The sequence below is a fragment of the Manis javanica genome, chromosome 4 (genome assembly GCF_040802235.1).
Source record: "Manis javanica isolate MJ-LG chromosome 4, MJ_LKY, whole genome shotgun sequence".
Classification (NCBI taxonomy): domain Eukaryota; kingdom Metazoa; phylum Chordata; class Mammalia; order Pholidota; family Manidae; genus Manis; species Manis javanica.
In genome coordinates, this window is record NC_133159.1 from 23,766,543 (window position 1) to 23,794,343 (window position 27,801).

Consider the following 27,801-nt stretch of genomic DNA (forward strand, 5'->3'; position numbering starts at 1 on the left):
CCTTCCAGGACAGGATAGTACCTGCACATCGTCAGCCGAGGGCACATAGGTGGCCCTCTTGAAGGTGTCAGTGACATTCCTCAGAATGTCCACAGAGAAGAGCAGGTCCCCGCTGTAGTAGGTGCGCCGAGCCAGAAGCTCCTGTAGGCTGCGCACCACCTGTGACATGCCCTCGCCTGCCAGCATACGCTGCCCCTTCGCCAGGTGCTCCCGAAGCTGCAGGTGACCAGAAGGCCACTGTCACTGGACTGTCAGGAGCTGGGACCAGCCCCTAGCCCATCCCACTCCAGTTCACCCATTGCTTGCATCCAGGGAAGGAGAGCGGGGTTGGGGGAGTGGGGGAAGGTTCAGATACAGATGCTCAAAGGGGCTCACAGGGAGACAGAATCCAAGAAAGAGAACCATAAAGAGAGAGAATCCCCAAAAATACTTAGAAGTGACTGAAATAGAAATAGGTAGAGAAAGAACCTTGGTACTCAGATGTACATATAAAAGATGACCAGCACAACACAGGGACAAGGCCCCTCTTTATCCTGGGGGATCAGGCACGCTATGGAGTGTAATGAGCTCTCTCTCTTTCAAATACAGGCTCCAAGTGCAAACACCTATCTATCAAGTACTAATTCCAGTCAGACAAACTCATACACACAGGCCACATTCTTACCCCACGGCAGGCCCTGGACTGGGCACTGGGACACAAAAATAAATCTAACTTTGTCTCTGCCTTCAAGGAGCTCCCAGTCTAACAGGATACAGACATTTCAATGAGCACTCATAAACACCTAATGGCTGAGAAGCTCAGGGAGCTGCAGAAGCGCAGCAGTACGCACAAGGGACGAGGAAAGGTACTACGCCTTGAGGTGTGAGTAGGAGTTTGCCAGACATGGAGAGGCACAGCCAGGCAGTAGTGGGCACAGCATATGTATGCCAAGGCACATGGGCATTAGCAAGACTCAAGCTCCCTCCACCCACTACCAGATCCAGTGTTGCCCCAGCCCAGTAGGGCACACTCACTGACAGATATAGGTAGCGGTACTCGTGGGAGATGCAGCGGGCAAAGCTGGGAAGCCCCCAGTATGCCACGCCCTGGGCACTGAGGAGACAGCGGCGGCTGGCAGATCCTGCAGGGGGAGAGGACAGAGGGATGGGGGTGGGAGCTGTGCTCTTACCCACTTCACTCCAGGCCTCAGGTTGGAGGCTTAAAGAAGGGGACATCAAGAATGGCATGGGCGGGGGCCTCTGGGGAGAGCCACCCCACCCCTCACCTGAGGCATTGGGGGGACACTTGTTGTAGATGATCTCGCCAGCAGCCGCCTTCTTCCACGTCATCAGCATCACATACTCATCCCTGCACATCTCATGGAATGCTGCGGGTACAGTGGAGGGGCTCAGCCAGGCTCCACACTTATCCCCCAATCCCCAGCATCCTGCAAGCAATACCTGGACACCTCTTCTCACTGCAGGGCTTCACCTCCTCTCCGGTGCCCTCGCAGGGGTAGCCCTGTGCACCTGTGGCCTGGCACATGCGGAAGCGGCGCTGCCAGCCTGTATCACAGGTCTTGGAACACAGGCTCCATGAGTTCCAAGGCCCCCACTTGCCATCTGCAGCTGCAGGAGAGAGGGGGTGTGAGTGCCCCCAAGTGCCCCCAGGTCCAGAGCTGCCGCCTGCTACCCTTGCACTGAGCACTCACCCGGGCACTCGAGGTTGCTGCACTCGCGGGTGTCAGTGAGGGCACCTGTACACGTGGCCCAGGCTGGGCCTGCCACGCTGCACTTCCGGCTGCGCTGCTGGGTCCCATTAGCACAAGATGTGGAGCATGGGCCCCAGGGACCCCATTCTAGCCACTGGCCTTCCACTGCATGGGGAGACACAAGCAGAGGTGGCCGTTGAGCAAGGGGTGCAGAGACTGGTGGGGGCCGAACACCGCAGGGAGATGGCAGTCTGCTAGGCATTCCAACTTGAAACAGGCCAGACCCACTGAAGAGGGAGGGATGAAGTGGGGCTGGAGTGAGCAGGTGGTATCTGGGCCTGGGCCTGCCTGCCTGTCACCAGCTCCAGGAACACAGGACACCTCTCCACTCAGCACCAAGGCAAGTGCTCTCTTTTGGCGAGGGAAATGGGCCCAGGGGCACCTTCTGATCTTTGCCCACACTTAAGCCCAGCATTGTGTCCCCTCACAGCCCAGCTGGCTATAACATCAAAGTGCCATGAACATCAAGGGTAGCCCAGGGCTTAGGGGAAGGGAAAATGATAAGCAGCCCCCTTCTCCTGGGGTTACGGTGTGCCAGCTCCAAGTCTGGGCTGAGTCAGGTCACCTCCCACACTGGCAGGTATACTTCGCCAATTTTTCCATGCTTGGTCAAAGTTCATGGGGCCCCCAGGGGTAGGGCACTGGACCTGACTGCCTCCCCTGGGTCTCCCGACCCCCACCCGGCTGCGCAGCGCCCGCCTGGAAGCCCATGGGCACTACTGACCCGGGCAGGCGGCCATACTGCAGAGTTTAGTCTGCAGCTCGGGACCCTCGCAGGCCTTGCCGCCGTGCTGGGGGGGCACGCAGGTCCGCATCCGGCTCCGGGACCCCCGCCCGCAGCTGCGGGAGCACAGGCTCCAGGACCCCCACTCCTCCCACACGCCGTGCACTGCAAGGAAGCACGTGGCCGGTGGTTGGGCTGCACCTTGGCCCCGCCCACTGCCCATCCGCCCACCAATCAGGAGCACCAGCAGCTCTGCGGCCGCTCCTCATTGGCTCTGTCCTGGGCGACTCAGCCCTTGCTGGATGTGGAAGACACAGGCTTCTAATCCCAATTCACACAGGACACCACCTGTGGTCACCTGACAGGGAGACTAGGATCACCCAGAAGGGAAGCCTGGGGTCCTTCTCTTCTGTGGGCACAAGAAAGCCCAGGAAAGATCTCAAGATGCACCCCACCCTACCCCACCTCACCCCTCCCGATCCCAGACCCAGAGCAAGAATCCAACATGGCAGACTGGGGCAAGAAACCTGCCCTTCCCAACCACAAGCGCATGGACACACAAATAGACATGAACCTCTACATGGACACTGACACAAACAGCTCACTCTGGAATACAGCTTTGCCCCAGCCCTTTGCAAGCTCCTGCTACACCCGCAGATATCAGACCCCTGCCCAGTAGCCCTACTCTAAACCTACAGCCAGGAGCTGGTAGTGGACTAGGCACCACTTCACTACCTCGGGGTGCACTGCCCTGCCCGCCCCTCATGGCCAACCACTTGTCTCAGGCAGGCACATGCACATTCTCAACAACTCCATGCTGAACTGAGAAGGCTGAAGGGTCCAGGGGAAGCACCCTGGGGAGGGAGACAGGCAGTCTGAGGAGGGAAGGGATGATCAGGGAAGGTTTCTTTCCTTTTTTTTAAGTGATATTTGTCTTAGATCTTGAAGGACAGAATGAATTTTAATAGCCAAGGTGGAGGTAAGGTGGATAGGACGACAATCAAATGCAAGGAGGTGGGGAGAGTGCGAGGTGCTGGTGTGACCAGAGGGTGGTGAGAGTGGGAAGATGAGCTTTGATTACCAGGGCACAGGTATCACAGGAGTGACATGCCCATAACCGAGCCCACTGCTGTGGGCCCTGGTCTGATTCATCTGTGTCCCTAGTGGGGCTGGGCATGGCATGGGGCACAGCAAAGTTTGCTGAATGAGAGGACGAGGCAACCAACCATCTTTGGAGGATTAACCTGCCCAAGTCCCAGGCAGGACCTAACCCTGCAGGCAGACCAGGTGGGAAGACGGGCATACCTGGGCAGGTGGCTGAATTGTTGCAGGGCCGGGTCTCCCGCAGGGGCCCGCTGCACAGGGTCCCATAGGGGGAGGACACACAGGAGCGGGTCCGCACCTGCAGACCCTGCCCACACGTCAGGGAACACACGCTCCACGGGGACCACTCCTCAGCCGCCGGGTCGCCTACAAGAGAGGGACAGCGTCGGCGGTGGGGGGGCATCTCCCAAGCACTCGGTCTCATGGGACTCCTCCTACCCTGACCCCAAGCAACAGGCCTTCCACGGGGCAACCCAGCCCTGCCCACAGGCCTACATGGCAGAGACGCGACTGAACTCCAGGACACAGACACAGATGGGCACACGCCGAGCACACATGCCAGCAGACACCACCCAGCCGGGCCCCCGCCGCAGAGGAAGGGAGGCGGGCCCGGTTACCTGTCTGCGCCATGTATAGCCCAGGCTCATCCGCAGACCTTGGCCACTGGGTTTTCACCTTCGGTTCCTCTTCCGGCTCCTCACCTGGAACACGGAGGTGGTGGCAGGGGTCAGCAAAGGCCAGCTCTGTCCTGCCAGAGTGGCACAGAGAGGGCAGCCCTGCTCGCCCTCTGCCTGAGGGTCTGGAACCAACTGCAGGCAATGCTGAGTGAGCATCACATCCTGCCCCCTGCCCCACCACCATTTCACAGATAAGGAAACTGAGGCTCAGAAGGCCACAGAGGACTCGCCCAGAGCCTCACAGCCATCTTTTCCTCCTCTTGCCTCAGCCAGACCAGGGTGACTGGAGAGGAGTGGCCACTCATATTCATGAGCTCTGGGAGGCTGCCGTGCCAGGTGCCGTCCATGCCTGTCTCCTTTCATCCTCCCCTGGGAAGTAGAGACCGTCTGTTCAAAGATGAGGAAACTAAGGCTCAGAGAAGGGAAGTGACCTATCCAAGAACACACAGCTCGGTGAGCCTGAAGCCCAGGCTCCTTCCCCTCCCACGGCTGACTCTCGGAGCTAACAGACCACCCCCAAACCTGACTCTCAGACACAATTCATGCCAAGCCAGGGGCTGGGTCTTAGGCCTAGATTCTGCTCCCCAAGAAGTACTAGCCTGTGACCTGGACATGCAGGTCAGAATGACATTCCTCTGAGACCGGAGGGCATAGGGCATCTGGCAGCCCCTCCTCACACAGCCCCTGTGGCTACAAGAGCAGCAGGTGTTGCAGGAGGCTGCTGCTGCCTCAGTCCCAGCCTCCCCGGGCTCTTGGCCACCCTGATTTATGTGTCTGGTCTAAGCACTGGAAGCTCCGCCAATGCTGCAGGAGGGGCTGGGAGCTCCCATTTTCCAAAGCCAGCCCCTCCTGCTCAGACATGAGCTCATCCAGGCCCTCTCCAGCATGCTGGGTAGCAGAGATGGGGGGCAGACATGAGTGCAGAGGGCAAAGACCCAGCCCATGAACAGGCCGCAGGCAAGGTGGGACTGGAATAGTATTTTGGGACAGGGCTCAGCCCATGCTGCCCACAGACTAGAAGGCACTCCTCTCCCCCATCCCCAGGCTCTCTCCTATTTCTCAAAGCCAGGTCAGCTCCAAACAGGCATTCTTGTGTTTAAAAGAACCCAAGAGGGCTGTAATCTTCCTGCCCCCTGCTGCCCAGTCCATGCTCTGCGTCTGAAAGCTCTTCTTGACCAGGCATGAAGAGTGGCCACCCTGAGCTGCCCACTGTGCATGGGCCCCTGAACTGTCACACTCAGCCCAGCTTCTGGGTGTATCAACTCCGGGGCCTGTCTTCCACTTCAGCTACCAGTCCCAGGACCTGACCTACATAATCCCCAAAACTTCTCCACCATCTCTGAAACCTGGGCACTAGGGAAGTTTGGGAGTCAGGAATCTCTGCTGAGACGTGGACACTGACCAGCTGTGTGATCTTGGGCAAGTGTCTTTGCCTTTCTGACAGGAGCCCATGAAGCCCTCACCACCCTGCTTGGCACGTGGCAAACACTCAAACAGCAGTAACTACCTGCTTGATTTTTACCATCCCCCTCCCCTCACAACCTCCACCCCTCTGCACCCTCACATGCCATCTCCAGCCCCTGAGCGTCCAGCATCTGCCGTCCCTCCTGGCCTCACCGAATCTGCCTCTACCAGGACCACAGAGAAGGTGTTGGCACCACGCCCACTGGCTCCAGAATCTCCTCACCCAGCCCTTCCGCCGCACCTGCTCAGCCAGCCCCCCGCCCCAGAGCCTTGTAACAAGCCACTTTCTCCACGCCCACCCCCAGGCTGTGAAGAAATCTCCAGCTGAGCCAACTGGCACCGTGACAGACTTGGGGCCGCACATCCGCTGGGCGCCCAGGGCTTCTCAGCAGCCTTCCCGGCTCCCTACTTTCCCCATTCCACCTCGGCTGGCTGTGCCAGACCTTGACCTCTCTCTTCAAGCTCATCTCCACCCACTCTCTCTCTGCAACAAACTCCTTTACAGAGGAAGCAGAGGCTGTGACCTGGGAGCCCCTGACTGCTTGCCCTGCCCCTCCAACTCCCAGCTTCCCAGCAGCCCCGCTCCTCCCAGGGGCCAGCCACTCGGCCTGGCCTGCATCCTCCATCCGCCTTCTGGCGTTACCCCCTCGCTCACCAGGCTCGTCAGCATTCACTCCATGGCAGCCCGTGAACAGACCTAGGCGGCCTCCATTCTGGGGGAGCCCCCTGACCTTCCTTCCTCTTCCAGCCACTGCCCTCCAGCTTCTCTTCACCATCAATGAGCGGTCACAGCTGGCACTTCAGTTTCTCACTTGCCACTCACGTCCTGGCTCAAATGTCACCTCGCCGGGCAATCCACTGCAGCCAGGCTTCTGACCACATCTTTCTGCTGAACTGTTCTTGACAAAGTCACCGACACCCTCCTTGTTGCTAAATCCTATGGACACTTGACAGGCCCGGTCTCAACTGACCCCTCGGCAGCATCTAGCCCTGTTGACTCCTGCCTTGAAACCCTCCCCTCCCTGACGCTCCTGGTTTCTTCTCACCCCTCTGGGTCTTCTGTCCCCATCTCCTTCACTGCTCTATCTTCCTGCTGCTTCCCGTATAAGGCATCTATGCTCGTTCTGTTTTCACTGCACACTCTGCACTCCCACCTCAAGGCTTAATTACCACCTCCTGAATGGCTGCTCCCAAGTTGTTATCCCCAGGACCCCCCAACCATTGTTCATTCCTGCATGGACTCCCATCTGCTGAACAGGTCTCTTGACAGGAGGCACTCAAACTCAGCAAGTCCAAAACAGGATCATCATCTCCTCTCAGACCTCTACCTTCTTGTCCCCACCTCATTCACCTAGAAAACTCCTGCTTGACCTTCAAAACCCACTTCAGATGACCTCTCATCTGTGAAGTCTTCCTTATTCCCCACTCCCTAGGCAGAGCTGTCTGCCCCTATTCTATGTGCTCTCTCATCACAGATGATTCCATCTTTTGAGTGTCTGGACTTCCTCCCACCCATGAGCCCTTGAAAAAAAGGCTCTATGTGAACCATTTCTCTGACCATGGGGAATGTGGGCACAGAATCCGGCCCAGAGAGCTGTCAACAAATGTCCATGAACACACTGCTTCCAGCCTCCCCCTACCCCCCACGAGGGTCACTGGAAACAGTCATTTGTAATCTTGAGTATCAGCTCTGCTCAGCAACCCTTCACCTAGACTACCCCCAAGCCTGACACCCATTTATTAATAAACATTCTAGAGATGCTGTTTGACTTGCTGCAAATCCAGCTGAGAGCCCCCTCATCCAGCTCCTGTTTTGGTGTCTTGACGATTATCGTGTCTGTGGCAACCTCTATCCACCAGCCTGGCATCCAGTAAAACCAATCAAACATGGACACGTGAAAGACCAGCCTGACCTGCTTGGCAGGGACTCACACTGCGTCCTGTGGTCTCCACGTCCTCCACTAACCGCTTACCCACGCTTTGCTGGCTAGCTCCATAATATCATCAGAGGGGATGTCGGTAGTTTCTAGAAACCACCCTATTTGGAAATTAGATTATGTCCCAAGTCCACATCTTGAGTCCTCTTGGCCTCTTGGGCTAAGCCAGAGCAGGAAAGGGACACGCGCAAGGCCACACAGCCGGAGCCTAGGCTCACTGCCCTGCCCTGCCCCCAACCTCAGGCAGCAAAACAGCCTGGCAAGTTACTTCCCCACGTGGGAAAGCCAGTTCACCCTAAAGAGGCTAAGGTAGGACCAGAGGTATTACCCACTGAAACAAACGTTTATTCAGCATCCACATGCAAGCCCACATGGCTCTGCACCCAGAACAGGGGGGCATCCAAGGAAATTGAGCCAAGAGCAGTCCAGGCAGAGGGACGAGAGCTCCCAGAAGCGCCAAGAGTTCGCCCAGTGGGCTCCAAGAGACTGCAGGACCAGGGGCTCTGGCGGTGCTTGCAGGCCTGCAGTCTATCAGCCTGCCCCACGAGCTGCCTGCCTGGCAGAGGACACACACACTTCCCCCAGCTCCTGATGACCTCTTGGCTGTTGCATTTTGTTCTGATAAGGTGACATTTCCCACATGGCTCCTACGTGCCAGTCACTGGGCACTCTACACCATCTCATTTAATCCTCACTGGGAGGGGAATCTCCATTTTACTAACAAGAAAAGAACCAAGCTCCTATGTATCATGCCGGAGAGGCTGATGTAGGATCCGAACCCAGGCCTACCTAATTCCAGAGGCCACACTTCCCACTGAACTGTGCTGGCTCTGACAAAGCGCAGCTCAACTTGGACCAGTTCAAAGACACCTGTCCTAATTCCCACGGGACCCTGAGTCACTCCCTTGCCCCACCAAAGCCTCTCATAGTTTATCATCCTGTTTTCACACCACTTTCTGATTGTTTCTCTGCACATCTACTCCCCCCTTCCCCAAGCCTGCTTCTCCTCTGTAACTTCCAAAGTGATCCTCTGGGAGCCAGGCTCCAGCCACACACACCTCCCTGCTAGGGAACCTTCAGTGGCTCTTCCACTGCTACAGCTACAGTGTAGACCTCTGAGCCTGGCAGGTTCTGGCCCCAGCTGACCTGTCCAGTCTTGTTTTCCCCTCCCCACCAGGCAGACAAGCACACTGCAAGGCCATGTGGGCCAGTGAGAAGGACATAGATTCCGGAGCCAGACAACTCTGGTTGATTCCCAACTCTGCCAGTCTTGTTGTGTGCCGCTGGGCAAGTCACCTCACCTTGCTGAGCATAAAAATCTTCAACTGAAAATAAAGATGACACTCCCTACCACAGGTTCACTGTGAGAAGTCAATGAAACAAGGGATATGGACCCTTGGAATACTCTCAGTGAAAAAGAGAGTTTTCTCTCTATCTGCTCGAATATTCTACATGCCAAATGCCACCTCTTCCAGGAAGCTTTCTTAGACTGATCACACAGGAGCTTGGGTCTGCTGGTCCCTTCTTCTGTGGCTTAGATCCCACGCTGCCTCCAGCTGCTGCTGTGAGTAATCTGGCCTCATCGCTCTCAGGGGCCCTGAGGGAGGGTCTCAATCTCCCTCACCCCTCTTGCACTTAGGGCCTAGCTCTGAGCAGCCAGATATAAGACAGGCATTCAGCAAACATGGGCCAGATATCCCCGAGGGCTCCTCCACCTCAGCCACACAGGGGCCACTCTTGTCTCCCCACTGGCACTGGTAGGCAGGGTGGGCCCAGGCTCTCTGCCATTTGAGCAGGACTGCAGACACCTGCTATGCAGTGCTCCACAGACCCTGCCCCCCAAACTCCACACAGTCCAGCCCCCTCAGCCTCCTTTGTCATGAACATGTTAAAAATAACCATGATAATCATCAGTTCCACAGGGAAAATCTTAGGATTTACAAGGCAGTGCTCCCTCCCAGGGCTCTCTGCATCCTCCCTGAGCCTGGCCCCAAGGCCCTGAGTAGGCACCAACTGATCCCCTTGAAACATGCCTTTGTTATGTCCCTCCATGGCTCCCCACCCTAGCAGTGCTTCTTGTATGCCAGAGTGCATCAGAATCCTAAGGGGGCAGGGGCAGAGGGAGGTGGCTTTAGAAAATTCCAAGCTCTCCCTCTGCAATCCAATGCAATCCAATGCAACTGGGTATCCCTATGGGACCAGAAGCCCAGCCAAAATGTCAGTTTTCCTCTGAGGACTTCCTCCCAAGCTGTTGGCCTATCAGTCCAGCCTCCCAACAGAGCTGGCTGGGTCCCTGCCACCTCCTCCATATAACCCAGAGCTCCTGGAGGGCAGGGACCACATCTGACTCATCATGCCTCCCCCACCATGGCCAACTTCTTGCTGCCTTAGCCCTCAGCCAACAGGGTGATGTCCCAGTGCTCGGGGATGGCACTTGGAGCTTGGCCCCATCTCCCACTACTGGGGCTGCCATCCAGTAAATCCAGCTGCTACAGCACCCTGAACCCGCCACTTTTGCACCCCCACACCTTCCCTTACACAGGCTGTTTCCTCCTTTGGGGTTTCCCAAAGTGTAGGGGAGAAAATGACTTGGGGTGGCTCACAAATGTGTCATCATGCACTGTGGGCTGAGGAAGTTATCCCACCCCCAGGTCTTTCTGAATGAGGGTGACTATTTGTCGATCTATCTGGGATAGTCCGGTTGGCACCTGTGGCCCTGGTGTAATTAATAGTACCTCCCATCCTTTCTTATAACCTCAAAAATACCTTGGTTTAGATGATAAATTTTATGGCCACCTGACTTTACTGTTTCCAAATGCATGAAAGATAAAGTCTCTGTGCAGTCCAAGACTTTAACACATCCCCAGCACACACTAATTTCTCTAACAAATTGAAAGGAGTGGTCGGTATCTAGCTGGAAGTTAATAACATCAGTTTGTTTTCACCGTGGTTGTTTCTTTGGTTATCTTCTATTTCAGAGAAGTGATACTCTTCTTCTATTTATGGTATGGAATTTCTTTTTAATATATTAAATCTAAAAAGCAATTCAATTTAAAGAAAAATTCCACAGGCTAGCGAATTCCTACTCACTCCTCAAAACCCAACTCAGAATCACTATCTTTAGATTGCCTTCCCACCCCTTTGCAGTTTAATCCTCCAGCTCTGCTTCCTCCCTTGACACTCGGTCCCTCTACATCATACCTAGTACACTAAATTATGACAACATGCAACTATTTATTAAGAATGTACCGTGTGCCAGGCACCCACATTCTCTCGCTTAACCCTCACCATTACTCTATGAAGAGCTCTACTATTCCCATTTTACAGGTGATGAAATGGGGGTGAAGAAACTTGCCTGTGGTCACACAGCCAGGTGGTGGAAACTGAACCTGGGGTGAGTGACTTCAGTCTGTGGCCTTGATCACCACTGTACACTGGTGGTCACTCTCTCCCACCAGAGGGCAGGTGTGTCTGGTTCAGGCCTAGCACAAACTCCACTCTGATAAAGACATGAAGACGTGTGATGGACGGGCTGGGCCTTATCTCTGCTGAGATGTCTGGGGAAGTCTGCACCCCACTCCCCATCCTGTGAAGGGGCACCCAGAGCTTCAGCAGCACAGATCTGGGCTGCAAGGACCTTCCAGGAAAGGCACCCCACGTGCTAGGTCTGCTCCCACCCTACCCTGAGAAAGGCCCTGCCTCCCCAGTATCTGAACCCCAAACAGGCAAGCAGGGCCCTACTTCCAGCCACCAGACAGGCTGGCCAAAACAGAACAGCCCGACCTGAGCGCTGAGAGGAGAAAGGCAACCTAGGACGGCGTCAGGTGGGTCAGGCAGCTTCCTGAAGACAGGGCTTGAGCTGTGGGGAAGAAGTTCTGGAAAACAAGGGCAAAGGGCCTTTCAGGGGAGAGAAACAGCCCAAGGAAAGGCAGGGAGGCCTGAAAGCAGGGGGCTCGGGGGCCAGTGAGGAGTCCTGGTTGAAAGGGCAGGAGAGAATTAGAAGGAAAGCTGCAAAGCAGGTGGCAGCTGGGTCTGGGGTGGGGCCAAAATGCCAGGTTGAAGAGTTTGGGCCACAGTGGGGAGTCACTGGGCCTGGATGAGGGATGTCACACACTGAGAACTAGTGGTCCTGAGGCCCCCATGCGGCAGCACTTTGTCCAATCCACACAGCAGAGCAGCAGAGTGGGGATTTGAACTCTTGCCTCCCAGGCCCAACACTCAGGAGACCGCAGGCTCAGCTGGTGACCATACCTCAGGAACGGAGCCTGGGTGACAGGGAGGGTGGGCTAGCAGCAACCAACCAAGGGTGGGACAGTGCCCCTGGTGGGAGGCATGAAGTGTGTGTGTGTGTCTGCGGCGGGGCAAGAGTGAGAGACACTTCCGCCCAGGTGTCACTCTGCACAGCCGTCCCCACTGGGCAGTGCCTCCTCAGCAGTGGAGGGTCGGCTGGCAGAAACTGTAGGTTTCTGGGCTCTGCAGCTGACACTGCCTCTATGAGCCACCCCCTGCCTCCCTGCCCAGCCTCAGCCAGCCTCCGTGCCAGTACTCCGTCAAGCTCCTTCCTGCCTGCCTTCTCTTTCTTCCTCTCCCCTCACATAACAGATTGCGGCAGCAAGATGGCACAAATATATGGCTCAACTCACCAAAAATAACAAGAGATCTATCAAAGGCAGTTTGCGTGAAATTACCAGGCGCACCCTCCTGTCAAACGCACCCAGCTCTGAGGCGGCCCAGGCCCTCTGCTCCCTCACTGCCCACCAGCTCCCGGGCTCATTGCTCTTCCAGTGCCAGCTGAGGCACCCCTCACCACCTGGCCTTGCCACTGATCCTGCTCGGGGTGTCCCAGAGAAGGCGAGCACAGTTCTGCCCCAGTGCCTGGCAGAAGGGTGGGACCGGGGTCTCACTCTTCCTGTTCACCACCATCCCCACCAGTCTTGTTCTCAGGCTGGCAGTTCCATGTGCCAGCCGGTTCTCCTGCAGCTGGTATGGGTCCAGCTGGCCCAGGGGGAGGAAGGAGGTGAAGGGAGGCATGGAGGTGAGGCAAGGGCTTGACACAGTGGTGTTACCAGGCACAAGCACACTGGGCCCTGATGATGCCACTGGACCTCAGATGCCCCGTGCCACATGGAACAAACTGAGTTGCACGCCCGTTGCCTCTTGACTCACAAAGCCTGGGCAGAAGGGAGGAGGTGGCAGAGGGGAAGAGTCTCTTGCTTGCCAGGGGAGAGGAAGGGCCTGTGCCAGCCCAGCTCTGGACACCAGTGTGCCATGTGGGCCTACTTTTGATGGTTGAGCCCCTGCAACTCCCCACAAGGGCCCTCCCAGCTGGCAACCCCATGGAGCAGCCTGGAAACATGCCAACAGGCATAAACAGAGGTCAGACTTGGGAAAAGCTGGGAGCCCAGGGCTCCCTGCTCAGAGGTGATACCAGGCTTCATGTCTAGGGACAATCAGCATCCAACTTCCACCCAAACTCAGTCCCAGAAGCACCTGCGGAGGCTGTGATGATGGCAGGGTCAATGGTGTCCTTCTGGTCACCAACCCTCTCTGACCCCCAAACACATCCCAGCTACCAACCAACTCCTGCTTCCGGTTTCAACGAAGCCCAGCTGGCTGCTTCTGGCTCTGTCCTCCACATGGCAGTCTGCCCAGATGGTGCCTGCCCATGGGGGCAAAGTCTTGCTCTGTCCATTGCAGACCACTGGGCTGATGGACCAGGGAAAACCAGACAAAAGAACCTGTCCTCTGCTGAGCACGATGGGGGAGGCCCACACAGAGTGACAGGCAGTGGCCGCCAGGCAGGAAGAGCCATAAACCTCCAGATATACGCCTGGCGCTCTCCGCTGATGTTCCACAAAGAAGCGAAATTCAATTTCTTCCTGCAGGCACTAAATCCCAGGCCAGCCTCCAGGGCCCATAACCTGCCCACGGCCTGGCTGTCACTCGGACGGCTTCATCGACCACTGTTAGAGGCCAAGCTGGCCTCGGGGAGAGGCCAGATCAAGGCCACTGGGCTCTTGGCCATGCACGGGAATGATGCCAGACATTTCGAGGGGGGATCCTAAGAAGCCCCCGCACCAAAGCACTGGGAGAGGCTATTACCATAACTACTCCCTCTAATTAACTCAGAGATATGCCCTATTTTACAAAGAAACTGGTGTCAAAAAAGGGGATCCACTCAAGGTAATAGTCAAAGATAGCGCCCAACTCCAGGGCTCCTCCAAGCAGGAATGGTAACAGATCACACGCCTCCAAAACTACTAGCAGCCCTCACACTCCTCTCCTCCACAGGAGACTCCCTGCCTCCTCATAGATACTCTCCCCAGATGCCCCTTCTGACTTCCAGCCCTGAGTGACATCCTCATGATGGTGAGCCAGCACCTGTTATCCCAAATGGGGAAACCAAGGCCCAGAGAGGGGAGGGAACTCCCTGTTAGTACCAGAGCCAGGGACCAGATCCCAGCTCTGCCTCCCTCCCACCCCACTCCCTGCCAGGCCCCCAGCCAGTCCCTGGCCCAGCACTGTTCAGCAGGCACACAGCATCCAGCCAGAGGGCTTGGGGCCTTGAAGCTACGAGGAGCAGGGTCGTCGGCAGAAGGGGGCTGGGGCTGAGGGAGCTGGGGTAGCTGCAAAAGCAAGTGGGACTCAAGGGCTCGCAGAGCTTTTGCCCAGTCAGCAGAAAGCTCCAGCAGCTGGCCGCCTCAGTCCCAGAAGCCATGGGCCCAGAAGGGGGAGGCAGGGGATGCTGGGAGCTGAGCCAGCCCAGCCCTCTAAGGCAGCCTTGAAGCTCAGGGCTCTTCATCCAGGCACATTCTTCTGTACCTCCCTCTGCCCTGACCCTGGGGCCACTGCCAAGAATCACTGACCCATGTGGGCAGGAACACGTCCCTGCTCCCTGCCCACTCCAGCCTCCAGGCAAACTTGTCAACTTGCAGTGCCAGGGCCTGCCACAGTCACTCACAGCTTTGGGCCTTTGTACACACTGCTCCCTGTGCCTAGGATGCCTCACCACTGCTTGGCTTGGCTGGCTTCCACTTGAACTTCAGATCTGTGCTCCTGTATCACTTTCTTCAGGAAGCCTTCCCGGACTGTCCAATTAGGGGGTCCCCAGTGCAGCGTGGTTTATCACATTGCACTGTCTGATCTATGCCTCCTATCCATCCACCCACACTGTAAAGTCCTTGAGAGTGAGGTCTGACCCCAGTTTTTTGTGACCCCAACATCTGGCCAAGGCTGAACACAGAGGGGACATGGGTGAATGATTACATGAATGGCCCCAGGATCCACCAAGATGGGTACCAGAGGGCACCATCAACCCCCTGGACACACCCACCCCACCAGAGCCCTGCTCAGACTCACCATATCTCATTTCAGTTGTGAATAGGTCATTGCTGCTCCCAGAGTGCAAATCAGCCTCAGCAGGTGGGGCCAGGCCCCCAGGCACCAGGGCATTGGACAGGGTGTGGGCAGCAGGTGGCCCTGGAGGCGTGGCAGTGGCGGGGCCGGCCCCTGCCTCACCAGGGCAGCTGCAGCCCGGCTGGGCAAAGCCACAGGCCCTGCCAGCAGTGCGGCCACACTCCTCACTCCAGCGGCAGAGCACACCGCAGGTGAACTGGCTGGAGTTGTTGTTGTTGATGAGCAAGACCTCGACAAAGCGGAAGGCCAGGGCAGCGGGAGCCAGCAGGCGCGGGGCCTCCGAGGGCTCGGCCGACAGGCACAGCTGCACGAAATTCTTGTCGAAGTGCAGGAAGGTAAAAGGGCCCGCGCCGCCGCACAGTTCCAACCCTGCTGCCTCCTCCTCCTCTGGCCGCCCCACCTCTGCCTCTGCCTGGGCCACAGCCTCTTCAGGGCTAGGCCGCAGGCATGTAAAGTTGACCAGGTAGTGGTCCAAGGGCAGCAGGCGGGGAGCAAAGTGGGTGCACACCTGCTCCTGGCGGTTGAAGCGCAGGTAAAGGGAGTACTTGGTGGGGTCAGGGTTCTCCAGGGTCCAGGAGCAGCCTGAGGCGATGGTAGGAAAGAGGTCCTGCAGTGAGAAGGCCCCGTAGAGCACACCCGAGGCCAGGGCTGAACAGGCGCTGGGGGCGGGGTCGAAGGCTGCGGCCAGGCGCAGGGACAGAATCACAGATAGTAAGAGGGGACAGGCTGGGGTCATCCTATGTCCCTTGCCCTGTGGAGAAAGACAGTGGTCAGTGGGCCTAGGCAGCGCCAGCATGGGCCCTGTATCTCCTGGGTCTGGCTGCAGGAAGGGGGCCTCGTGGCTAAGACCTTTACACTCTTTTAAGTCACCCAAGTCCACCTGCGTGATCTTAGACAAGGGACTTAACTTCTCTGAGCCTGTTTCCTTACCTGTTAAATGAAGGCATTTGGGAGCATGCCTGGAACCTCGTAAGCCCTTAAGAAACATTATTGTTGTTATTATTATTTTATGGTTCTGCAGTCAGTCCTCTCAAACACTAGCATCTGAGCCTGAAACTAGGATGCAGCCCCACCCCACCACCCAACTTGCATTCTCCAGAACTGCTCTCCATCTCAGTGTGTCATGATCCACTATGAGGTGTGTGCCACTCCTAATCCAGCAGTAATTGTCAAAGTAGCGATGTTTGACAACGATTTGCTTTTTCATAAATCACAGCAATTCAAGGTTATTCCCAGAACAATGTCATTCTCACTCACTTGCTTTACTGAGTGGGAGAAAAAGGGGAGGAGCTACCACCACTGTGCACAACCTGAGCCAGCCCATGGGAAGCCATCACAAGTGCGAACATTGTATCACTACTGTGGACTTTCCGTTGAAACGCAAGGGAGAAGCATTTGCAAAATGGGTGTGGTAATGCTCCTTTTCCCTGCCTGGTTTCAGGACTGCTACCCACAGTGAGGCCACCAAGCCATCTCCCTGCTTGTAGCTCCCACAGCCCTTGCTTGGAAGTCCACATCACCCAATCATGACCTCTGTCCTTTACTATATCCCCAGGGCTAGCTCGTTCATATCACTAGTCTTCAAGCTCCTTAGAGTAGAGACCAGTTCACTGATCCTTCCCTCCCAGCAAAATGCTGCACTACACTGAGCACCCAGCAGGTGTTCATGTCCTCCAGGTATAGGAGGGCACCCAGCCCCTAAGCCCTCCCCTCACAGACACACGGGGCAGTCAGGCCAGAGTGGACAAGGGCTGGTGGGCGGGAGGGTAGGTGCCCTCCCGCCCACCAGGACAGAGCCACCGACTACAACCTGGTGCCTGGACTGGCTCAGCCCCACTGCCAGCCCTGCCCCCCGGAAGTGATACACACTGCTTCCCTCCTCCATGCCCACAGCATAGCTCACAGCATTGGATGGGCCCCTAGAGCCTGGTTGTTCCACATTAGAGGAGAAAAGATGAGCCTCTGAGAGGGGATGCAACCTGCTCAAGATCACAGATGAGTGGCCAAGCTGGGACTGGAGTCTAGGCCCTGAGGCCCCAGCCCAGGTTTCTCTCTCATCCAGTAATAACTTCTTGCCCTATCCCCTTCCCTACTCAGACTTCAGATCAGACCCGATGGGCAAGCCATTAGCTCTGGGAACTGGATTATAAACAGGTGTGGCTAGATTTTGTCAAGCGGCTCCCTGGGCACAGATTTCCCCTTGGCTGTTCAGAAGTCTAAATAGTGGCTGGAGGAGGATGGGGGGCAGGAATTTAGAACCCCAGAATCCCAATCCCTGTGCAGCATCCATGGAGCTCTTCACTGCCCCAGATCCCACATACTGTAACTCTGAGCCAAGCCCTAGCCACTAACAAGTATTTACTCCTCCCTAGCCACAGGAGGATGGGGGAGAACAGCAGGGAGGCAAGCTCAAGGCAGACCCATTTACTGGGAAGGACCCCCTCCCCGGATTATTCAGCAGATGGTAGAACCAGCTGTTTCTACTGCCCCTCCCCAATTAAAAAAGGTACCAGACCCCTGGTACGCCTGTCCCAAACTATTCAGCCCACCCAGCCTGCTGCAGCACCAGCGAAGCCAGCGGCTGATGGTGAGTGACATCCAATCCCCCCGCTGCCCCCAATTATTTTTAAGCAGGCTGCAAAATTCAGGCCATGGCTGCAGCTCAGCAGAGGGGAGGTGGGGGTTCATTATAACTAGCCTTGCCTCCCCTAGTTAGAGCAGGGCGGGGAATCTCCACACACACACATGGACTTGAACATCCCTATGCCCTGCAGACATCCACACGAAAGCACATATGCACAGACACATAAAAGACAGGTGTCTACATATGTGTACACAGACATACACAGATTGGTGTAGATTGATATAAACCACAGATGCATAAGCTCACCTGCACAGAGGGGTGCACACATTCACATGTACAAGGATGTAAAGAGCCAAACACTTGTACACACACAGAGAGATGTAAATGCCCTCGAGTGTGAACCTCCACGGGTATTTGGTTCTTCAAGGCTTAGCATATGGCAGCCAAGTGTTAGACAGGATCTGACCTACTGCCCCTTCCTTTGTATTCCTGAAGCTAGGGGCTCAGATTCCCATCCCGGACCTCCCTGACCTCTGCTGTTCCCTACCCCATAGCCCCAACCCATCAAGAACACTAGAGCCACATCCTCAGGGCCACAGCCTGGCTTCTCCCGAATTGAACCACCTCTAAACCCTGCACAAGCCACCTCCTCCACTCAGTCTCCTTCAGACACTTCTTCACACCAATTCTGGAATTTCACTCTGGGTGTATATGACCCTCATTATTCCTGCTGTAACATAAGACCTTTTACGAATCTCTTTCTGTATCACTCCCTACCCACAAAATAAGGCAACAGGCCCAATCCCAAACTAGGTTTGAGAGAGCCTCCCCTGGGAAGGGACCCAGAAGGACCCTGGCCTCCCAGGAAGCCCAAGTGGCTACTGGACATGATTAACCTCCCTGAGCCTGGGTCCCCCTCTGGAATGGAGATCTCTGATCTCTATTCTGAGGATTTCAAACTCCTTCTCATTCAGCCTCCTGGCAAGTTCCCAGAACAGAGCCCGGCACAGGGAAAGAGGTCACACCTTCTCTTCCCCATTACCTCTCCCTCTTCTCAGAACCTCACAAACTCTCCCTCTCTTACCTGCTGAGGTCCAACACTGCCTCTGGAAAGGCTCTTTGAGTTGAACCACATGAGAGGCTTTGCCACCTCCAAGTCCAGTAAGACCACAAACCTCTCCATGCACAAGAGTTAGAAGGGAGAGGTATGGAGTCAGCTCTGAGGAAGAACTTCCTGGGTCAGAAAGTTAATGGAAAGAATAATCTAAAGGCCTCCTCCCTCAGGACCTCCTGGGCTGAGACTGGTGATTTGCAGGCTGGAGTAATCTCAGTCTCAAGAGCACCGCACACCTGCCGCCTCCCAACAAACCCGAGGATCCCACCCTTTGCCCAAGCACACTCAGACTCTCTTTCTCCCAGACCCCACAGGCCTGCCCAGCCTCGAGTTTCCCCTCTGCACCAATGAAGAAGGCTTTCTAGCAGCTCAAGGGCCAAGACAAGACTGGGGGTGGGGTGGGAGATACCTCAGAGCAAGGGCTGGGTCTCCGGGATCCCCCAGGACAGACCCCTATCTGCCCTGGCGGGCTGGGAGCTGTGGCGCCAGGAGGCGGGGCACTGTGAGCCCGGCCCCGGGAGAGGGAGGGGCGCCGGTGGGGGTGGGGGAGGGGGCGCGGCGGTGTGCACCGCGGTAGCGTTTATCCACCTGGCAGCTCCGATTCGCCCTCCCGTCACTCACCCTCCACCTCCCAGGAGCTCGCTGCGGGGCCGAGCCTAGGCTGACACGCGGGCGAGGACCCCCGCTCGGGGCCTCCTGGTGCCCAGGCCCTGCACCGGCCGGAAGGCGGGGTCGTCAAAGATCCTCTCCCAGAGCTCTGGCACCCAAGAAGGTGCACACCCTCCATCCAGTCCCTGGAGCTGGTGGGCAGGGCAGAGGGGAGGGGACCATTCCCTCCCACTGCGGCCCCTCCCTCCCGGAATAGCAGAGAGGGTCGCTCCGCCTCTCTCGGTGCTTTCTCCATCCCAGCAAGGGGCTCCGCAGGCCTCCTGCACACCCCCAGGAAGGGAACGAGGGGCGGCCCCCACCCCAGGGGGCGGTGCCGTGAGGGCGGCGGGGGAGGGGGCGGTGACTCAGCCGCCCTCCGCCCGCCTCCCCGGAACTTTGCAGCAGCTGGAGCCACCGTTGCTACAGGAACGGAAAGCTTTTGTTCCCCAATGTCAGGGCTGCCCCGCCAGGCGGGAAGCTGGGAGGCTGCCACTCCCCGGTGGGACCCCTGACAGAACCCAGGACCCTTCCCGAGGACTTCCAGCCTAGCAGAACGTGGCGGTTCGGTCCCTCTCTCTCCCCCGTACCCTATACCAAGCAACTTCAAACCAAACCCAGGTTTCTTCAAATCTTTGGGGCACTCAAGCCAGGTCGCCCCCTAACTCTCACCTGGAGCACAAACTGCCCAGGAAAGTTCCTGATGGCGTGTGACGTCCTGGGGGCTGGTAGAGGCTCCTCTGTGACTGTTCTCACGTGGCCCCCCTAACAGGCAGCCTACCCTGAGGACCTTGACTTAGGTTTCTTCTTTGTATTTATCCCACCTCTGCAGCCTCTCACTTGAACCAGGACCTCAGAGACCTTGGCTTGGCTTTCACTGATGCCCTGCTGGCCAGAGCTGATGCCAGAATGGTCGAGTAAGTTATTTAAGAATGGGTGAGGTTTCTGGGGAGACTAACAGCCACAAGCTCCCTGGGCCCACTGTGGGAGAATTAGAGGTTATTTTCTGCCTTTATTATCCTCAGTAGCTTGGAAGGAAGTCACTAGAATCTGTTCTGCATTTCTCCTCTGGAACTAGGGGTGGAGTATAGAAGGGCCTTACCTTGGCCTTGAAGAGAAACAGTCCAACGCTCCTATCATTATTGAGCACTACTAGGTGCCAGACGCTCTATACAGACAATCTCCCAACAATTACATGAACAATTATCACTGACCCATTTTCTAGAAGGCCATCTGAGGCTCAGAAAGGTTATGTAGCTTGCCCAGGTCACATAGCTTTTGAACCCAGGTCATCTGACCAAAAGCTGAGTTCCTAACTACTTACTCAGCTCCACTACCTGGTGGTTGGGAGGAAGGGAAGAGGGTAGAGACCAGCTGGGACTTCACTTTGGGTTACAGAAATGTCTACCACACCCACCCACCTCAGGCGAGATCTATCCCTTTCTGAAGAGTAATTGGGCGGAGGCAGGGAGCAGAAGAGGGGAGAAGGCTAGAAATGGGGGAAATCTCCTGCCAACCTTTGTCCAGAGAAGACCCTTCCTCACATCCCTGCCACTACCAGGGTATACCCTGTAGAGTCCACACCGACCCCCACCCCTGTAGCCCCAGGGGGACCCTCCCCAGGTACCTTCTCTGCCCCAACGCCAGATGGATTCCCCCACCGGATATGCGATGCCCAACCCAAAGTCCAACTTTCCCCCCACCTCCTGTTGGGACCGCTACGGGGTAGTAGACAGAGGCTCCCTGGGGACACCCCGCCAAGCCCAAACAAGCCCAACCAGACCATCTCAAATCCAGAGGCCAGTCCTGTTGGTCTGTGCCTAATGGTTAAGAGCTCCTGAACTGCTGCTGGGGTGAGCCCCTCATTCCACCCCACCCCATCCCACCCCCACAGCAAAGTGGGCTGACCAAGGCACGGCTAGCACAAGGGGGCACCCGGCCTCACCCACCAATCTCCTTTCCCTAGGGGCTTCCCAGCGCCAGTCCCGCAGCCACGGCTGCTGCTCAGGCTGCGTAAAGCTGGGGCTGCCCGTGGGAGGAAAAAGGGCGGCGGGTCCAAGGCTGCGGGCAGGGGGCGCCAGAGGACGCCCAGGGGCCGGCCGGCAGCTGGCGAGGTGGGCAGGCGGGCAGTATCTCTACGCCCGGGAGCCCCTCCCCCCGCGGGAACAGACCCTTCGCCGGCTCTGCACAGGCCTCGGCGCGGAGGACTTCCCTCGGACCGAGCCCACTGCGGGAGTGGCCACCAACTTCACCGCCTACAACCCCCACCTCATCACGCCAGCCCCCGGGGCTGAGGGTGGGCGCGTGTGGTGCCCCGCTCTATGCCCCAGGAGATGGGAGGAGAGGGATGGGGGATGGACAGACTCCGACCAATGATGGACACCGGAGCCAGGGATGCGGGGCCAGTCGAGATTCCGGCTAGAGAAGACGGGGCTCGGAGCAGACAATGGGGGACACAGCCCCAGGTCCAGGCTGGGGGTGGGGGGACTTGCAGCAGAGATTGGCGAGAGATAGCGGGACTCCGGGCCGATATGGGGGAGGGGGCAATCGGGAAAGAAATAAAGAGGGGAAACATGGTTGGGGTACCAGCGCGGGGAAAGGCAGTAACTATGGGCAGACATGGAAAAGGACCGGAAGGACTCTTGGCCGAGATGAAGTGGAGGGGAGGAGCGGGGTCCAGCATCCAGACGAGGAGGGAGTATTAAGCGGGGGAGACACAGACGAGCTGCTGGTTGGACAGGGGCTCTAATATAGGTGGGGGGCGCACTGCTCGGATCCAGGCTGAGATAGGGAGAGACTGGAGACAGCGACGGGGTAAGGCCTGGGTCAGGATGGGGGCCGGGGGGCTTTAGCAGAGACAGGGAAGGGGGAGGAAAAGGGGCTCACCAGGGATGAAGAGGGCCTCGGCCCCAGGCTTGGAAGTTCCCAAAGAGATGGGAGTGGGGAGATGCTGAACGAACTCAGTTCGGGCGGGGGAGAATTCGGCAGAGATGGGCTAGGGGAGCGCCCCGAGTCCCGGCCCGTGCGGAAACTCGGGACCGCGCCGGGAGGGCTCGGTGCGGGGCCGGATCTGGTTCTGAGATCGCGCACTCACCTGGGCGCCGTCAGCAGCAGGAGCGGGGGCCGGCGCTGGCGGAGGCGGCCACGGGGCGCAAGTTTGCCATCCCTAAGGCGGGGGCCTGGCCGAGCGCGGGGCAGCTCGCGGCAGCCGCGCGAAGGGCCAAGGCTCCCGCTCCGCGGAGCGGCGGGTGCAGAAAAGGCGCCGCGGAGCAGCGCGGGGCGGGCGCCGGGCCGGGCGCGGGCTCCTGCCACCGCCTCTTCGCCGCGCCGTCCCCGCCCCCCCACCCGCCCCGTTCCCCGCTCCCCGCTCCCCCGCCCCGAGCACCGCCCGCACCGCGCACCGCCTCCTATTCGCGGGCAGCGGCCGCAGCCAGGGGGTCTGAAAGCCGGCGCCGCATTCTCCTCTGTCTCTGAGCGCTGCCGCTGCCGCTGCCGCCGCCGCCACCACCGAACCGGGTTCCTTCGGCCGCTCCGGCCGCTGCCCGCAGCGCGCGCGGGGCCGAGCGACGGCCGAGGCGGGACGCGGCGCCTGCGCGGGCCGGGCCCGGGAGGGGGCGCGCGCCGGGCCGGGCGCGAGGAGCCGCGGGAGAAGGGGCGGGGGCGACGCGCGCCGCCTCCTGTTAAAGGGGGAGCCGCGCCAGCCAAGCCAAGCGCACCCTCCCCCTACCCGCCCTGGGCCCCAGGCGCCGGCGCGGGAGAAACCCCGGGTAAGCCCCTGCCCCACCCGCGGCCTTCTGGACTGCAGGATCTGGGATCCGCGACGCCCCTCCAGCGATACCCGAAGCCGGAGGCATCTCGCGCAGCCAGGGTCTCTGGGGCCCTGGGGGCTGAAGCATTTGTCCCTCGCCATGTGCGTTGCAAATTGCATTTTCCTATGCATGCAGGTGCCACTTCTGTGCGCTGAACTTTGCATATGCTTATGCACACAGGTGCCCTATGTGTGCACTGCAATGTTGCCTGGCTCTGTGCATGCAACTGCTACATACATGCACAGTATGTTAACATGTGCTGAGGTCCGGAATGCATGTTGCTTGTTCCTGTGGGTAGGGATGCTGTATGTGTGCAAGCTTCCAACTGTCACTTGTGTGCTGAGTGCCTTGGGTCTCTTTTAATAGGAGCCACACACATACACTGCAGTGTGGTATGTTGGTGCATACTCTGGTGTAAACTGCAATGTTGCATGTCTCTAGGCATGGGAACACTATACGTGTGCAGTGTGTTACATGTTTTCCTGAGTGCCTGTCTATTCCCACAAGTGACTTTTCCTGTGCCAGGGGCGCCCCCATTGTGCATCTGTTTGTGTACAAGCAGCAGAAATGTACAGACATGCCCCCTCCTCATTCTGGCACTGTGCCCAGGAACATTTGGGTGGGGCCAGAGCCCACATGGTAAAGGCAGTACCCAGGGAGATGCCCATGGCTTAGGGTCCTGGTCAGGTAGTTTGTGACCTGGGCATGTTGCCACCAGCAAGGTGGGCTGACCAGGGACACACTACTTCAGCCAAAGACAGGAAGGTTAATCAGATGGCTCCGGTCAGAGTAGGAGCCATCAGGGGGCAGCTTTGCAGTGAGAGTGGGGTAGTTTCAGGAACCCTACTTTTCTCTGGCCAAGATGGGGCCAAGTCTGTCGAGAAAGGAAGTCCCCAATCTACTCAATCCCAATGCCACCTGTCCACTGAAGCCCCTTGTGTTGTATCCCCCCTTGAGACCCAGGTAGGATAAGAAGACTCCACCTCTCCTCAGGGACAGTACCAGGAAGAAGCAGAGAGAGAAGCCCCCTGTTGTCTCTCCCCCCTGCAGCAGTCTGTGACATTTGTTGTGAATGATTGTGAGAGATTATCGACTTTAATGGAAGGAGGTAATAAGGGACGATGAAGGAATCTCACCCATCACCTTAAGGGAATTTATGAGGCTTTATGAGTCTGGGAGGAGGGCTGGCACCTTTCCTTTCCCAGCAGGAGCCCAAGGAGGCCTGCGCCTCAGGCCTAGCACTAGCAGGCAGGGCTCCAGGGTCATCGCTGGACACCCTCAAACACACCAGGGGTCTCTGGATTTGGAGTCTCAGCTGTGACTGTAAAAGCCACGCTGAGCAAGCCTTGCTATCCGCATGGTGTTGAGCACCACCCCAAGGGCACCGGGGGTTGAGGGGGGGCTTCCTTACTTAGGCATTGTGAGGGGCAGTGGAGTTGCTGGGGTTGAGGCCTTAAGAAGGTGGACGAAGGTGGGGAGAGTGGTTGGGACTGGGGCGCACACAAGGTTGTAAGGACAGGCCCTCAGAAGACTCCAGGACCGTGTCCTCCAGAGCTCCTGCCCCTCCATTCCTATAGGGATCTGCCTCCTTCTTTATCAATATTCATGTATTGGCATGCTGGAGACCCAGAGGCCCCCCGCCATCCGCCGCCTACCTCCCCCCCACTGGAAACCCTGGGCAAGTCTCTTGCAGATGTGATGCAGCTGGATCCCTGAGGCCTTCCTCCTCCCCCCGGGATCCAGCTGGGTACAGGGTGATGGGAGGGGCCAGCTCCAGATAGACAGCAGCATTTTTCTGTTTCTCTGTTCCTTGGCAGTCCTCTGATTTCTTGACCCCATTCTTTCTGCCCCCAGAAATGTATGCCCTAGGAAAGACAGGTGGTCAGACAGAATAAGGACCTAACCAAGATGGTACCCCATACCCTATACCCATACAGGGGCAAGGTAGGGAGGTCAACAAGGCAGGAAGGACTGTGGAATCTGGGTGGTACAAGCAGGACCTCCCAGGGGTTGGGCAGAAGCAGGCTAGATTGGGGCAAACCTCTGGAAGGCTCTCCCAGAGAAGGCTCCCTGCATCAGGGCTTTCCCACCTCCTTTCCCAGGAGCCCCTGCCCTTCCAGACTCACTCTGGTGATAATGCCTCCCTGGGAGGACTTGGAGTAATTACAAATCGTTTCCATATTCAAATCCAGCTGGTTGAAGAGAAATTACTTCTCTGGCAGCCCAAGTGGGGGTGGGAAGAACAAGTTTTAGCCCCAGAAGGGGGCCTCCAAGGAGCCTGGGACAGAGACTGGGCAAGGGAAGGGGTTGCAGCCAGAGCCTGAGCACAGAGGACTTGCACAGAGGGGAGAGACATCCCCCTCTGTGTGGCCCCCACCCTACACAGGCTTGGCAAAGGAAATGACCTTCCCTTCTTCCCTTCACAATCCCACTGGGGAACCCTCTGGGACCTCTGATGGGATGCAGGGGACCAATCCCAAGGGCAACTAGAAGTCAGGCTCTCTTCCCTTCTCTCACACTGTCATGATGGATGACCTTGAGAAACTCCCTTCAGCTTTCTGGGCCTCTGTTTCCTTATCTGTGAAATGGTATACATGGGCTCACCTGGGCTCCAGTACAACAAAACATAGGGATTACCAAGAGCTATGCCACCAAAAGGGACCTTTTTAAATAATTACTTTATTACCCATTAATTCGTATTTGTGTTAACAGGAACAACCACCAGTGGCCCAGTCTGGAGGCAGCCCTCAGTGGGGCAGCTCAGGAGAGAAGAGTGGATCGTGGAGGGGCACAACCCCAGCCTTGCCTGCCTGGCCTCAGCCCTGCCTCCCACTGGGCCAGCCACCGCTATGCTTCGTTGCTCTTTAAACAGATGAGAAAATGTTCTTCTTCCCTTCCCAATGATTTATTTGGCCCGAAGCCTGGGCAGGTTTCCTTACAGCCAGGAAGGCCTAAGAATACCCCTCCCTCAGCCCCTGCTGGCCACTGCCAATCAGCCAGGTAGCCATGGCAGCCCAAAGCTGCAGGCACCAAGATCTCCTTACAGTCCCTCAGCCCTACCCCAGAGCACTATCAGGGGCTCATACTGTCTCCCAAAGACATCCAAATCCACATGACAGTCTTCTACCAGGGGCTGCCCAAGGCTCTTATGACCAATACCTCACTGCTCTAGATGTCACAGATCCTGGAATGGTACCGTGGAAAGGGTGGACAAGCCCTCTGCCTGTGAAAAGTCCTGCACATCTAGCCTCTATCCTTCCTGCTACAGATGTCAAAGGGGTTCAGAGCAGGGGCAAAAGCTGGGTGTTCGTTGTTTTCTTGGTGCTGTAGATTAGGGGGCAAAGGGAAGATTGGTTGCTCCCTACCCAAACCTTCCAGAAGGTCAGTGCGTGGTTTGTGTTTGTGTGCAGGGCTCTGAGCAGTAGCTGCATTCTCTGGCCCCTGGCCCCTGGGGCAGAGGGTATAGAAGACCCTTAGAGTCCTTGGTGATCTTCCCATCTTATACTGAAGGGTATGCACAAGAGCCTTCACTCACTCATTCAACAAATATTTATTGAGTGTTTACTATGTTCTAGCCGGTGGGATCCAGGCCATCAGCAAGTCCCGTTGCTTCTACCTCCCAAAATATCCCAAATCTATTCACTCTTCACATCCCCACTGCCAACAGAATCCAAGCCACCATCATCTGGTGTCTGGATTCTCCTTACTTAATCTCTAGGCTCCCACTTCTACCTTCCCACCCCAATCCATTCTCCCCAGAGCCCACAGCGCCATCTTTGCAACATGTAAATTAGAATACCTCTTCTTAAGCCCTCCAATGGCTTCTCACTGTTATTAGCACCATGACCTTCCAGGCCCTTCATGATCTGGCCCTTATCAGCCTCTTAAGTCATCTCCACTACCACACCCCCACACTATGGTGGAATAACACAGGCCTCCTTGCTGTTCTTGGAAAACTGCAAACCTTTCTTCCCCAGCACTTGCCATGGCTGACTCCTCATCAGCAAGGTCTCAGTGCCAACATCACATCCTCTAGGAGGCCTCCCCTGATTACACTAAAGCAGCCCTATCCCCCCACCTGCAAAGCTCCACCCCATGGCCTTGTTGTATTTCCATCATAGCATTTGCTGCTCTGCAAACATGTTGTCTTCTTACACACACGCCATCTGTTTGCCCCACTGGACTATGGGTTCTGTACAGGCAGGGACCTTGCCCACCCATTCACAGCTGAATCCCCTGGCACAAAGCACTATGCCAGTACATGGTAGGTACTCAGTAAATACCTGCTGAGTGAATGAATGGTGGAAGGGCAAGCAAAGACCTCACAGAGCTTCCGTTCTGTGATCCTTGATTGATGTTTGTCCAATAAAACGATGTTTTGCAGTTTCCCAAGTGATGAATCAGAAAGAGTTCAGGCCCTGGGATCATGCAGATCTGGATTTCTGTCTCTGTCCCTTACTGGTTGTGTGACCTTGGACAGGTCATTTATGTTCTCCAAACCTTGGTTTTTTCTTCCATAAAATGGAAATAATGATCCCAACTTAGCACAGCTGACATGAATCACATGAGATGATAA

At 57.0% G+C, this 27,801-nt stretch overlaps 1 protein-coding gene and 1 long non-coding RNA gene across 25 annotated transcripts in view; one reads left to right on the top strand and one right to left on the bottom strand.

The window, feature by feature from the left end:
• Positions 1 to 23,005, bottom strand: part of ADGRB2 (adhesion G protein-coupled receptor B2) — a 36,203-nt gene extending 13,198 nt beyond the window's left edge. For 9 of the 24 annotated variants that reach the window (XM_073233557.1, XM_073233556.1, XM_037010743.2 and 6 more), the window contains exons 1-10: positions 22,511 to 22,747; positions 15,017 to 15,824; positions 4,197 to 4,280; positions 3,781 to 3,945; positions 2,476 to 2,640; positions 1,692 to 1,856; positions 1,441 to 1,608; positions 1,266 to 1,367; positions 1,015 to 1,121; positions 22 to 216 (exon numbers count right to left, since the gene is read on the bottom strand). In XM_073233557.1, the coding sequence (XP_073089658.1) occupies positions 22 to 216; positions 1,015 to 1,121; positions 1,266 to 1,367; positions 1,441 to 1,608; positions 1,692 to 1,856; positions 2,476 to 2,640; positions 3,781 to 3,945; positions 4,197 to 4,280; positions 15,017 to 15,809 (1,944 nt within the window). In that variant the 5' untranslated portion in view covers positions 15,810 to 15,824; positions 22,511 to 22,747. Of the gene's footprint in view, positions 1 to 21; positions 217 to 1,014; positions 1,122 to 1,265; positions 1,368 to 1,440; positions 1,609 to 1,691; positions 1,857 to 2,475; positions 2,641 to 3,780; positions 3,946 to 4,196; positions 4,281 to 15,016; positions 15,825 to 19,392; positions 19,659 to 22,510; positions 22,748 to 22,810 lie in introns of those variants that run through there. The other 15 variants (XM_037010748.2, XM_073233560.1, XM_073233559.1 and 12 more) reach the window with 9 other exon arrangements.
• LOC118970968 (uncharacterized) lies at positions 15,279 to 27,567 on the top strand. The gene is made up of 3 exons (XR_005059193.2): positions 15,279 to 15,408; positions 20,249 to 20,333; positions 25,938 to 27,567. It is a non-coding gene; the product is annotated as an uncharacterized lncRNA (long non-coding RNA).
• The last annotated feature ends 234 nt before the right edge of the window (positions 27,568 to 27,801 follow it).